Source organism: Marmota flaviventris, chromosome 10 (genome assembly GCF_047511675.1).
Source record: "Marmota flaviventris isolate mMarFla1 chromosome 10, mMarFla1.hap1, whole genome shotgun sequence".
In the NCBI taxonomy this organism is placed as follows: Eukaryota; Metazoa; Chordata; class Mammalia; order Rodentia; family Sciuridae; genus Marmota; species Marmota flaviventris.
This window is the reverse complement of record NC_092507.1, coordinates 70,984,842-70,997,773: the sequence shown is the minus strand read 5'-3', so window position 1 is coordinate 70,997,773 and position 12,932 is coordinate 70,984,842. Positions and strand designations below refer to the sequence as shown.

General features: G+C 32.3%; 1 protein-coding gene across 2 annotated transcripts in view; it reads right to left on the bottom strand.

The window, feature by feature from the left end:
• Spata1 (spermatogenesis associated 1) overlaps positions 1-12,932 on the bottom strand; it is a 43,556-nt gene that overhangs the window by 9,137 nt on the left and 21,487 nt on the right. For both annotated transcript variants that reach the window (XM_027935087.2, XM_071617988.1), the window contains exons 9-12: positions 5,476-5,587; positions 4,749-4,874; positions 1,573-1,751; positions 28-126 (exon numbers count right to left, since the gene is read on the bottom strand). In XM_027935087.2, the coding sequence (XP_027790888.1) occupies positions 28-126; positions 1,573-1,751; positions 4,749-4,874; positions 5,476-5,587 (516 nt within the window). The remainder of the gene's footprint in view (positions 1-27; positions 127-1,572; positions 1,752-4,748; positions 4,875-5,475; positions 5,588-12,932) is intronic.

Genomic DNA, 12,932 nt, shown 5'->3' with positions numbered 1-12,932 from the left:
AATATGATTAAGAGATATATAAATTACCTTAACTTCTATGATGAGTTTCATTTTATCAGTATCCAATTTTCTTTTAAGTTGGTCAATTGCATGCTGTACTTCAGTGATCTGGATTATAAGGTTATTCTGTGTGAGATATAGAAAGATGCATTTATTTAGCATAGCATCTGTATATTTTAATGCAAAGCATTTTGTACTGTGAACTGATAAGTAACAAAAGAAAAAAATCATAATAATAAAGTATTTCCATAAAATAAACTTATTGTTTTAGAATAAATTACTTGTTACTTTCTATTTATTTCTTGCACTTTAGGAACTACGTTCTCTTCTATCATTGTTGTATCATTTGCTATTTAAAAAACAGATATTTACAAAAATTACCATTAAATTAGCACCATAGAAACTGATACTATTACTAAGAAATGAATAAGCTAGGTTGAAGATACTAGCATGAATTTAGAAATTGACATAATGCCTTTGTTAGCTGAATCAGATTGGAATTATTTAAAAATATTTAATAAATGGGACATATGTTTTATATAAAAACATTTTAATACAAAAAAAAAACTAGTTAAAATAAGAAGACTTTTTGGTCACTTTGTCCAAAAAGTTTGTGAGGTATAGTGATCTTCACTAATGAAATTATTTAAGAATTTAAACATGTTGAACTTGATAAAATTGTAAGATAAAGTATCAGCTGTGCTTAAAAAAAGTCTACTAATATGAACAAATAATTATTTAAGCCTATTTTGGATGTTATATTAAATTTATCGAAAATAGTAAACTTTTAATATTTTATCATCCCTGAAGTTAAATTCTTACTCTTAATCATAATTAACATATTTTAAAATCATTTGGGTAATATGATCAATCTAACAAAAATAAAATTGTTAAATGACCTGGAATTTTTTGTCTGTTATTTAATTATATGGTAGAATTACTCAATAATAAATTTCATGTCTGATCTAAGTAAGATTCAAGACTATCTCAAGAAAAATGAATTGATCAAAATTTCATTAAAGTATTTTTAAAGTCTGTGGGTATTGTAACTCACCACCTCCAAGAAAAAACAGTAAATACTGTTTTTTTTCCTTACACTACTTTATCAGGTATTTATCTCTTTGCCATGGAATCAAGAAACGTGGCCCTATTAATCTAAGGCAATGCATAGAACTCCTTGACAATTATTATTGAACCACAGTTAGGCTTGTTTGTTTCAAGGTTTATATATTTTGTGGTTCAGGGATAGGTTTCTCTCCTGTTCTAAAGACAGATAGCCCTACTTGTCATTGGCAACACTATTGCTACTATTAGAAAAAGCAGTCTAATGGTGAAGCCAACACTAAAAGTAATAGGGAGGAAATATCAGAAGCATGTAGACCCTTTAAAAACAAACATTTTTAATCTGCTGACTATATCTCCATAGCAGCCCTCCTCCTATTACATGAGGTCATGAATTTTGTTACCGAGAAAATTTAAGTCAAAGTTTTGTTACCCGTAGCCCAAAGCATCCTAAATACAACAATATGAGCAATTATAAATGTAATTGTGGAAGTGGGACACATTTAATACCTTAGAGTCTGTGATATTTGCCAGATTCTTTGGTCTCATCTTGATCTCCCTGGCTTCAAGTTGCATGAGCAGTTTTTTATAATAGAGTTCCAAATCATCTCGAAGTTTTGTTAAAACCTCTTCCAGTGATGCTGTGACTTTTTTTGTTTCCAAGTATTTTTTCTTCCAACCATCAAAAGCTACAAAAAACAAACAAAAAACACACAAAGATTGAGTATGGTTAAAGGGTTAAACTTTTCAATGTAGAAAGAACCCTAGCCTTAATGTCAATTTAAATTATTTTCCTCCTCTTCTCCATCTCTTATATGCTTAGTACGTTAGAGCTAAGGGAGAAATGTTTGTTGGATAATAGAAGAAAGTACCTGTAAGTACAATAAAATAATGACAGATCTAGAAACTACAAACAAGTTCTCCTTTAAACATTATTTCTTAAAAATGCTATATTCATTTCTATACCAAAATATATAAATTTATTTTAATTATTTGTTTCTATAATCTTATTTGAAATGTTATTTATATAATTAAAACAATAAAGTAAAGGACATATTTAAAAATTTTTAAAAAATTTTTTCAGCCCCCACAATGACTTATGTTTTGTGTAAATAGCTGATTTGTATTTTTTATTTATTAAAATTATTCCAAATATTGTCTGAAATTCTATAGGACAGAGAGAAAAATCAGAAACTAAACACTACCAGCTTAGAAAATCACCTTAACACCAATGTGAGACTAAATACAAACTTAAGAAGATCACAACCAGTATACTAGTGTACCAGAATATTCATATGCTTGTTTCTTTTATATGAGCATCAAAATGAAAATTTCAAATTAAAAAGTTCTACATTATAAGGCAATTTGATGACAGTTATATAGATGTTTGAAACTTTGCCTCTAGATTTTAGCTATTTTTCTCCATGCCCTGTTATCCAATTTGTCAGCAAGTTCTACTGGCACTACTTCAAAATATTTCTAACATCTGGGATATTCCACATTCTTCAATGCTACATCTCTACTCAAAACTCTATCTTTTGTCAAGAAAGCTGCATTGTCTTCCTAATGGGTATTTCTCTGCTTTCATTCTTGCCCCTCTAAAGGCTATGTTATATAGCAGTCATTTATTTTTTGCAGTGCTAGGTCTTGAACCCATGGTCTTGCTTTCTACCATTGAGCTAGATCTTCAGCCCCTAAAATATATATTTTTAAATCATGTAAATCCCTAGCTTAAAATTCACCAATGGTTTCCCACCTTACTTGGAATAAATTCCAAGCTCTGAATTGGCCTGTCTGCTCATTGCTGAACTTTCTGATTTTTCTTTCCCTCTACATTCTTCCTTATTTATCATGCTATAACCACACTGGCCTTATTTCAGAACCTTGATATCATGAGGTTATTCTTATCTCTGGACCTTGATATTCAGTGTTAATTCAATTCATCTTGTTTTCCTCCTATTTCTTTATATGTCTGCCTATTTATTACTCAAATACTAATGATATCTCCTCAGAGATGCCCTCCCTGAAAATGTAACTAAAACATCTTTCCCATGCCACATCACTCTTTACTATGCTCTTTTTAATTGACTTTTCAAGTCTGACCAGTAACTGATATTATCTTAATTATTTGCTTATTGTCTTTATCCTACCATTTGGAATCAAGTTCCTTAAGAGCAGGGCCATGTCTGTTTTGTTCACTGTTATATCTTCAATGTTTAAGCCAATGTCAGGCACACAGTAGGTTCGCTGAATATTTGATGGTTTATACACCCTTTTATCTTGAAACATACTCTTGAAGAAGAAACCAACTGATATTCCCATTTTATAGAAAGAATGAGAGGCACAAAGAGGAGAAATAATTTGCCTAAGTGAAAGATTGATCTTATGTTAGAATTCAGGTCCTGTGATTTCTAGTCCGTTGTTCAAACCTGTCTGATAAAATCACTCTTAACAACAGTACAAAACTGAGTCACTGCCACCACTTCCAGGATAACAACTTAACATTATGAGGCAGTTCGGAAATATCTCCTGACATTGTCAATAATCTTTAGCTAGTTTTGGTATTGAAACAACAATTTTGCTGTAAATTGAGAATCTTAAAACCAGTTGTTTCATATATGACTTTTATTCTAATAATTCTCAAAACAACTAAGAATGCAGGCCTCTCAAATAATTTAATATCTCTCAAACCATTATTCTAAACATTCTTCACTTGGGCACATTTTTTCCATTTCTACTGGTCCCAAGGACACTGTTTCTAATTCTTCTGCAAGAAATCTACTTATATTCCCCTACTGCTCTCATTCATTTACTCTAGCAAGGCAGAGTGGCTCACATACCCCCAAATTAAGCACCTAAATAAGTTCAAAGGACTCAATATGGCTCAGAGAGTAAGCGACATCTAAGTTGATATTGAATAATTAATAAGAAATACCCAGAAGAACTGGGAAGAAGACAGTAGGAGGAAAAGGTAGGAAAAAAAAAAAAAAAAGAAGTGAATGGCAGAGGAAACAGTATGCCTGAAGGCCTGGAGCTAAGAAACACTTCGGATCCTAACATCCCTAGAAGTTCTCTGAAGCCTCCATTGATTTCTTCCATCTGATTTAGGTGTTCTTTCTTTGTATTCCTATCTACAGAACTTTGTAAATCATTTATCAGGAATGTATAATCAATGTTTAACTTATCATTCCCCACTGGATCATGAGACCCAAAATGGTAGGGACAAGATAGTATGTGCCTATTAGTGTCTCCTCAGTCCCTAGAACAGTGGCTAGACTTAGTGGGCACTTAATAAATACTTATTTAATAAATGAATGGAAGAATGAATAAATAAATGAACTTCAGTTATAAAAAATTTACAAAGTTCTATAAATCATTTTGTATGAGTTAAATAATTTTGTTTTCTATATTGAAAGCATCTCAGATGTACCACTTTAAATTATATCAGCAAAACAGTAAATTTTTTTTTCTTTTTAAAAATTTTATTAGTTCATTTTAATATTATTATATATTACAGTTCATTTTGACATAATTATACAAGCATGTAATATAAGTTGCTCTAATTCAGTCCCCGGGACTTCCCTTCCCTAAAACGGTAAATATTAACTCTATTATTTATCCTGAAAGTATTAATTCTTTAAGGCTTGTTTTCTTTATAGTGACAAAATCTAAATAATAAATTTTACCATGATATCGTTTCCCTTTGCTTTGATCAAACAGCTTTTCAACTTTTTTTATTAGTTCATCTCTAATTCTTTCCAGATATCTTCTTTCTTCCTTTACTTGTTTCATTTGCTCAATAATCTTCTCTCCTAAAGAAATGTAATCCATAGTCATCAATGCCAAAAAGCTAAGATGGTTCATGTCATAAAATATGAAGTCTAAAACAGCAAGAATAAATTTTACTCAAAACTCTCTTGTTTTTCTGGCTGCCATTTACCATTCTGGAGTGTAAAAAATCTTTTTGATTTCTAAGAGTGGATTTATAAAACAGTGGCTCTCTTTTGCATTTATATGCATGTATTTGTAGAAATTAGGTAAAGCTCAAATAGTTATATTTATATTTTTTGGTCTAATTCTTTTGGTAAATTTATCTTGGGCCTAAAGTTATTTTATGTGGAAAATATATTTTAGAGTTAATTAGTGACTAAAATACAAAAATTCATATAATTTCACATTTATTGTAGTAAAATATACTTAATAAAATTTACTATTTGGACCATTTTAGGTGTGGATATCAGTGACATTATATAAGTACATGTATCCCCACTGTTGTGCAACCATCACCATTGTCCATCTCCAGAACTCTTAACCTTCACAAACTGAAACTCTGTACACATGAAACAACTCTTTACTAACATATTTAACCTTACTTCACAGAAACATCTATACTTGTGATATCACAGTACTTACTCTCGATCTTTAATAGAGGTATATCAGGTATTCCTGAAGAAAGAACAGGTTGACAAGGAAATGAAGGAAAATCAGTAAGGTCTGGTAGGGTGATACGATCCTTTTCACCTGTCTGTAAGCAAACATGAAAGTCAATAAAATCTTGTAAGGTATACATTCTTTTTCCAATTTGTCTATAAGTACTATGTAATGCACACCAGCAATACTTTTTTATTATTAGTTGTTCAAAACATTACAAAGCTCTTGACATATCATATTTAATACATTTGATTCAAGTGGGTTATGAACTCCCATTTTAATCCTGTATACAGATTGCAGAATCACATCAGTTACACATCCACGTTTTTACATACTGCCATACTAGTGTCTGTTGTATTCTGCTGCCTTTCAATACTTTTTTTTTATACAGTGATGAACTCCCAGATTTTCACTCAGGCGCCAGTCTCTCCATTCCATTATTATATAAACATTATATACAGACATTCAAACAAAAAATAACCCACTTGAATCAAATGCATGAAAGATGATATGTCATGAGCTTTGTAATGTTTTGAACAACCAATAATAAAAAAAAGAATCCATTATTTTTCTTTCCAAACATGACTTCTTTCCAAGATTTCTGGCCTCAGTTACTTGACATAACTTAAGTTTTGTGAGGTGGCTATTGATTTTTTTCATCTTGAGTCAATTTTGGTATTTGCTTAGAAAAAATTAGTGATTCTGTCACATTTTTAAATGTTAGCATAGAATTTTACATTTTATTCTCATATACTTATCTCCTTTGTGTTTGTACTTATATTGATTTCATCTTTCCTAATTTTTGTGATTCTACTCTTTTTAATAAGCTGCCTCAAGCTATTCCATATTGATGTTTCTCCCACTACTACTTTATAGATCTTGATTTTTTTTCAATTTTTCTAGATTTTTAATTTTTTAAAATTAACAATTTAAAAAATTTGTTTCTATTTTTAACTTCAAGATCTAACTCCTTTTTGTTTTATACTTTTTCTAGATTATTTTATTAAGTTATAGAATATAGTTACCATAGGATAAAGGAAACTACCTAAATTAGAATTTCTCTATACATATTTCCAACTACCCTAAGGAAAGCAAATGAAACCACCCACAACTTATGCCTACAGCATGGAATACAGAATCCTTCAATTTACACGTACTTGGGGAAATAGGACCCTAAACTATAGTGTGGGCAGGAGCTCACAGATTAGCAGAGTCAGATGTAGATTTTCTATAGGGAGATAACATAGGAAATATCAGGAAGGAAAGACCCCAATGGAGCGGAGAAGTACTAAGTACAAGGAGATGACCTATAGATCACAGTACTTTCTATGAGGGCCCAAAAGAAAGGGCCTAAAAAATGTAGGAGACCAGAGGTAATAATCATGGGAAGACAGTTTCTGAGAGAGAGGAAAATGCTTTGGATGGGAGAGGTGTCTCTTAAGGGGTTAGTAGATAAGAGAAAATAAGAAAATGTCCAAGATAAACTCTCCATTGATAAGTTAGTATGAAAGAATAAAAAACAATAACAAAAATCAAAACCAGACCCCTTCCTCAAAAGGCATTATTTACAAAAAGGAAAGAATTGCATTTCACTATAACAACAGAAGAGGGTGCTCCTGATCTAAGAAACTAAATAGATCATAACTTCCTAAAAATACCTGTTAGTAATCTAACAGAAAAATCAAGTAAATCAATAAACATGAGCCATCCACAAAATAATCTAGGATCCAGAGAGTTACTTATGAAGGAAACCTAAAAATTGAGGGTTGAAATCAAAACAAAAACAACCTGGAAGAAGAGAAAAAATTGACATTACCAATGTATATTAAATATAATTAATCAAGCATTTGCAGATATCAGTAAACACCATAATTTTTTTTAAAGAGGGGCTGTGCAATTCAGTGGTAGAGTGCTTGCCTGGTGTGTGTGAGGCACTGGGTTTGATCCTCAGCACCACATAAAAATAAATAAGATAAAGGTATTGTGTGTGTCTACAACTAAAAAAAAAATGTTTTTAAATTTTAAAAAGAGAATGAAAACAACAGGAGAGGTGAGGAGATTAGACTAAAAGGATAGTACAAAATATCACATTCTTAAAGTGGAAACAACACAACTAAAAATAAATACAAAGGAAGGAAAAAAGGTAAAAGTGGAGCAAGTCTTTTGATTACCCCAAATATAGTAAGCAGGAGTCAGAGCATAATTTTAGAGTTGTAATAAGTCAAAAGAAAAAGCATACATTTTTAAAAAGAAAAAATGAAATACCAAGAATACTAGTATAAAGGTAAACACTACAGTAAAAATTCAAAACTTCCTAAATGCCAGAAGGAAAAATAAAAAAGCAAACATGACACAATAACTATAATCTAAAACAAAATGACATATCTAATACCAAACACATCAGTCCTATTAATAACTTAAATGGATATAACTCATCTAAATAAAGATTTTTAGATGGTTTACAAAATAAAATCCAACTTTATATACAAGAGAGACACTTAAAACAAAGTGATTCAGAAAGGCTGAAATAAAGAGGAGGGTGAGGAATGAGAATATAGCAAATAAATGCAAAAAGAAAGCAGAGTATCTCAATATTCAATAAATAATAATTCAGGCCAAAACCACATTACTGATATATTATTTCATAATGAAAAGTAATAATACATACAAATATATTTTTAGAAATCACAAGAAATTCAAGGATATTTAGTTGTGGTACTTAAAGGAGAATCTAATATATTGTTCTCAGTCTAAGAGATAGAATGTGGAAAAAATAAGTAAGAATGTCAAATATCAGCAAAGTAGAACACAGACAAGCCACAAAATAGGAGAGGAGATATTTACAAAACAGGTAATTAGCAAAGGACTATCTTTTAGAGTATATTTAAAACTCCTACAGTATATTTAAAACTGCCTGTCTCCTAAATAGCAGAGAACCCAATAGAAATACTTGATAGCTCATTAAATTAAAGTTATCAAAATGGGGTCAGTAAAATGCAAAAAGATGATCAAATTCATAGAAAACCAGAGAAATGTAAACCACAGTGAAATAGAATTAAGTGCCCACCAGATTCCCTGTAATTTTAAAGTGTGAAGACAGCATGTGTTATTGAAGATGTAGAGAAACAGAAAATCTCTTGGATTCCCAGTCAGAGTGTAAATTTGTACAATTTTGGAACAAAATTTGGCATGATTTAATTGCTACAGATAGGCTTTTCCCAAAATTCTAGACATATATATATTCCTCTTTTGTGTGTACCGTTGATAATAGGTTCAAGTTGGAAACAATGCAAACGTTCATCAGCAATAGAATTATTAACTGATGGCATGCCTTTGCTCCAAAATCCAAGGGATCTGAGCTGTGATTGTCCTACTGGGATTTGTACAGACATTCTTCTGTGTATCTATTTAGTATTATTGAAATGAACATTAAAACACAAGTGGCAACATTGCTTGCAGGGTCTCTTGGATCACAATGCAAGTTTTTGTCTTGTTTGAGTACTACTCAGTTTGCTACTACTCAGTCCTATTCAGTCTTCAAAATTAGAGGAAGAGGAGGACGAGGACGATGGGGAGGGGAAGGGGAGGGGAGGGGGAGAGAGGGGCAGGGGGAGGGATTAGAGCAGCATATCCGAATGCTCCAAATTTCTCTCCAAATTCTGAAAGTGATTATCAAGTGTTTTGTCTCATTGTCAATGGTACCTGGGACAAAGTACAAAAACCTGCTTTCACTTTAAAGGAGATAACAAGTCTCTACTCATGGACATCCAGAAACTTCAAAAAATTGGTAAGATCATGAATTTTTTTCCACATTTTTTTTATTGGTGTATTATAGTTGTGTCTAATGGTGGGATTTGTTGTTACACATTCACACATGTATGCCGCAGTCTGGCTGGGCACGATTCCTCTAGGATTGAGGGCCCCTTGGGCTGTGGCTCTCAACACATGTACACAATATAACAATGTAATCTGGCCAATACCATTCTCCAGTATTTGTCCTTTCCCTGGTCTCCTCCCTCTCCCTGGTCCCTCTATTCTCTCCTTTACTGATCTTCTTTCAATTTTCATGAGATTCCGCCCCCCCCCCACCTTTGTTTTCCTTTTTCCTCTCTAACTTCCACAGATTAAAGAAAACATAGAACCCTTGACCTTCTGATTTTGGCTTATTTAACTTAACATAATGGTCTTATGTTCTCCATTTTCCTGCAAATGATATTATTTTATTCTTCTTATGGGTGAATAAAACTCCAGTGTGTATATATACCACATTTTCTTTATCTATTCATTCATTGATGGATGATACCTAGGCTGGTTCCATAGTTTGGCTATTGTGAATTATGCTACTATAAACATGAGTATGCATGTATCCCTATAGTATGATGACTTTTAATTCTTTAGGATAAATACCATATGGTGGTTCCATGCCTAATCTTTTGAGGAAACTTCATACTGATTTCCACAGTGGTTGTACTAATTTACAGTTCCACCAACAATGTAAAGTGTTCCTCTTTCTCCATTTCCTCACTAGCATTTATACTTTTTGTATTTTTGATGGCTGCCATTCCTACTGGAGGGAGATAAAATCATAATGTAATATTGATTTGCATTTTCCCAATTGATAATGACATTGAACATTTTTTCATATATTTGTTGGTCCTTTGTATTTGTTTTTTGGAGAAATGTCTGTTTAACTCACTTGCCCATTTATTTATTGGATTATTTGTTTTGTTGATGTTAAGTTTTTGGAGTTCTTTATATATTCTGAATATTAATCCTCAGAGCCAAAAGAGTAACTAGCAAAGATTTTCCCTTTCTGTAGGTTCTCTATTCACATTCTTTTGCTGTGAAGAAGCTTTTTAGTTTGATGCTATCCCATTTATTAACTCTTGCCAATATTTCCTGAGTTTTAGGGATCTTATTGAAAAAGTTGTTCCTATGCTTATATGTTGGAATGTTGACCCTATATTTTCTTCTAGAAGTTGCAGAGTTTCTTTTATAATTCCTAGGTCTTTGATCTATTTTCAATTGATTTTTGCGCCAAGTGAGAGATAAGGGTCTGGTCTCATTCTTCCACATATGGATAACCAGTTCTCCAGGTACCATTTGTTTAAAAAGCTGTCTTTTCTCCAATGTATGATTTTGGCATCTTTGTCAAGGACTGTAGATGTGTGGTATGTTTATGTCTTCTATCCTATACCATTGCTCTCTGTATCTGTTTTATGCCAGTGCCATTTAGTTTTTGTTACTATAGCTCTGTAGTATAATATGAGGTCAAGTATTGTGATGCCTTCAGCATTACCTTTTTAGGTTATAATTGCTTTGGTTATTCTGGGTCTTTTATTCTTCCAAATGAATTTTAGGACTGTTTTTTTTCCTAGGTCTGTGAGGGATGTCATTGATATCTTGATGGAGATTGTACTGAATCTGTATATTGCTTTTGGTAATATACCCATGAATATATTCTGCCTATCCATGAACATGGGAGGTCTTTCCATCTTGTGTATTCTTCAGTTTCATTTTCAGTGTTCAGTAGTTTTCATTGTAGAGATCTTTACCTCCTTGGTTAGGTTAATTTCTAGGTTTTTTTTTTTTTGTTGTTGTTGTTGTTTTTGTTTTTGTTGTTTGTGTATGTATGTGTGTTGAGGCTATTGTGAATGGGATTGTTTTCCTGATTTCTGTGTCAGCAGACTCATTATTGGTATATAGGAAAGCTACTGATTTTTGTATGTCAATTTTGTAACATGCTACTTTGCTGAATGTGTTTACTAGCTCTAGCAGTCTTTTGGTGGCGCCTTTGGGATCTTCTAAGTATAGGATCATACCATTTCCAAATAGTAATAATATGAGTTCTTCCTTTCCTATTTTTATCCCTTTTATTTCCTTCTCTTGTATAATTGTTCTGGTTAGAATTTCTAGTACTATATTAAATAGGAGTGGTGAAAATGAACTTGTTCCAGGTTTTAAAGCAAATACTTTCAGTTTTTTTCCTATTCACTATGATGTTGGCTTTGGGTTTTTCATATATAGCCTTTATGATATTGAGACAAGTTCCTTCTATCCCTAGTTTCTTCAGTGTTTTTATTATGAAGTGGTGTTGAATTTTGTCAAAAGCTTTCTCTGCATCTATGAGATAACTAAATGATTTTTGTCCTTAATTCTATTTATGTGATGAATTACACTTACTGATTTGTGTATGTATGTTCAACCATCTTTGTATTCCTAGGATAGAATTAACTTAGTTATGATGTACAATCTTCTTAATAAAGTGCTTAATTCATTTAAGGTCATAAGGGAATAGTTTTCTTTCCTTTATGTGTCCTTACCTGATTTTGTTATCAGTGTGATACTTGCTTCATAGAATGAATTTGAAAGTGTTTCATCCCTTTCTATTTCAAGGAATAATTTGAGAAGCATTGTCTTCTTTAAAGTTCTGGTAGACTTCAGCTGAGAATCCATCTAGTCCTGGGTTTTTCTTTTTTGGAAGATAGTGCTTCTATTTCATTGCTAGTTATTGATATGTTTAGATTTTTTCTATTTCCTCTTGATTCAATTTTGGTAGGTCATATGTGTTTAAAAATGTATCCATTTCATCTAGGTTTTCCAATTTACTGGAGTATAAGTTTTCAAAATAGTCCACAATGATCCTCTGGATTTCTGTGATGTCTGTGACGATTTCTCAATCAATGCTGGCTATGATCTTACAGGCTTGACAACAACAAGCTGCAGCATGACATCCTCAAATGGTTCCTGCCTTAGCTCTCCACTGGCTAGTTGAGAAATATAGAGCACTTTTCAAACACCAGTTTGTTGTGCAGTCTGGATCAGCTAAATTTAGGCTGCTTTTCTGATCTATAGGTTTCTGTGCCAATTTTTTCTGTTACGTTTTTCTCAGTGTGTTATCTTTTCATTCTGTGGTAAACTAGCACCACCACCGCTGCTGCTGCCATTGCCACTGCAGCAACTGGCTTGGCTCCAGTGTAGTCATTCTTTTTTTTTTGTTGTTGTTCAATGCACCTGAATTTATCAGTCTCTAAGAAACTCTTGACTGTTTGGTATTGAATTTTGGTGAAATCCCTCTCTCACTCACCTCTCTGAGAATTCTCCCATTGCTTGAATCCTGGGCACAGAGCAACTGGAAATGTAACCTTCCTCTAATCTGCTATCTTTTGTCCTTCAAGCTCCTGAATTTTCTAGAGGCTTATATCCACCCTCTAATAAACATTGTCTCACCTAAGATATATAGAGTATTTTTTGTTACTTCCTGCTTACCAGGTCCAAAGGGGATCAATCCCTTATGAACTAGATTAACAGACAGTCTTAGGCAAAATAATGAAGGTCTACTTCTGTTTTTACTTGTTGAAAGAAAATTACTTTTGGTTTTCTCTCTTAATTGGGATGGAGAAGAAAGCATCTTCCAGATCCAGAGTGGCATAACAGGA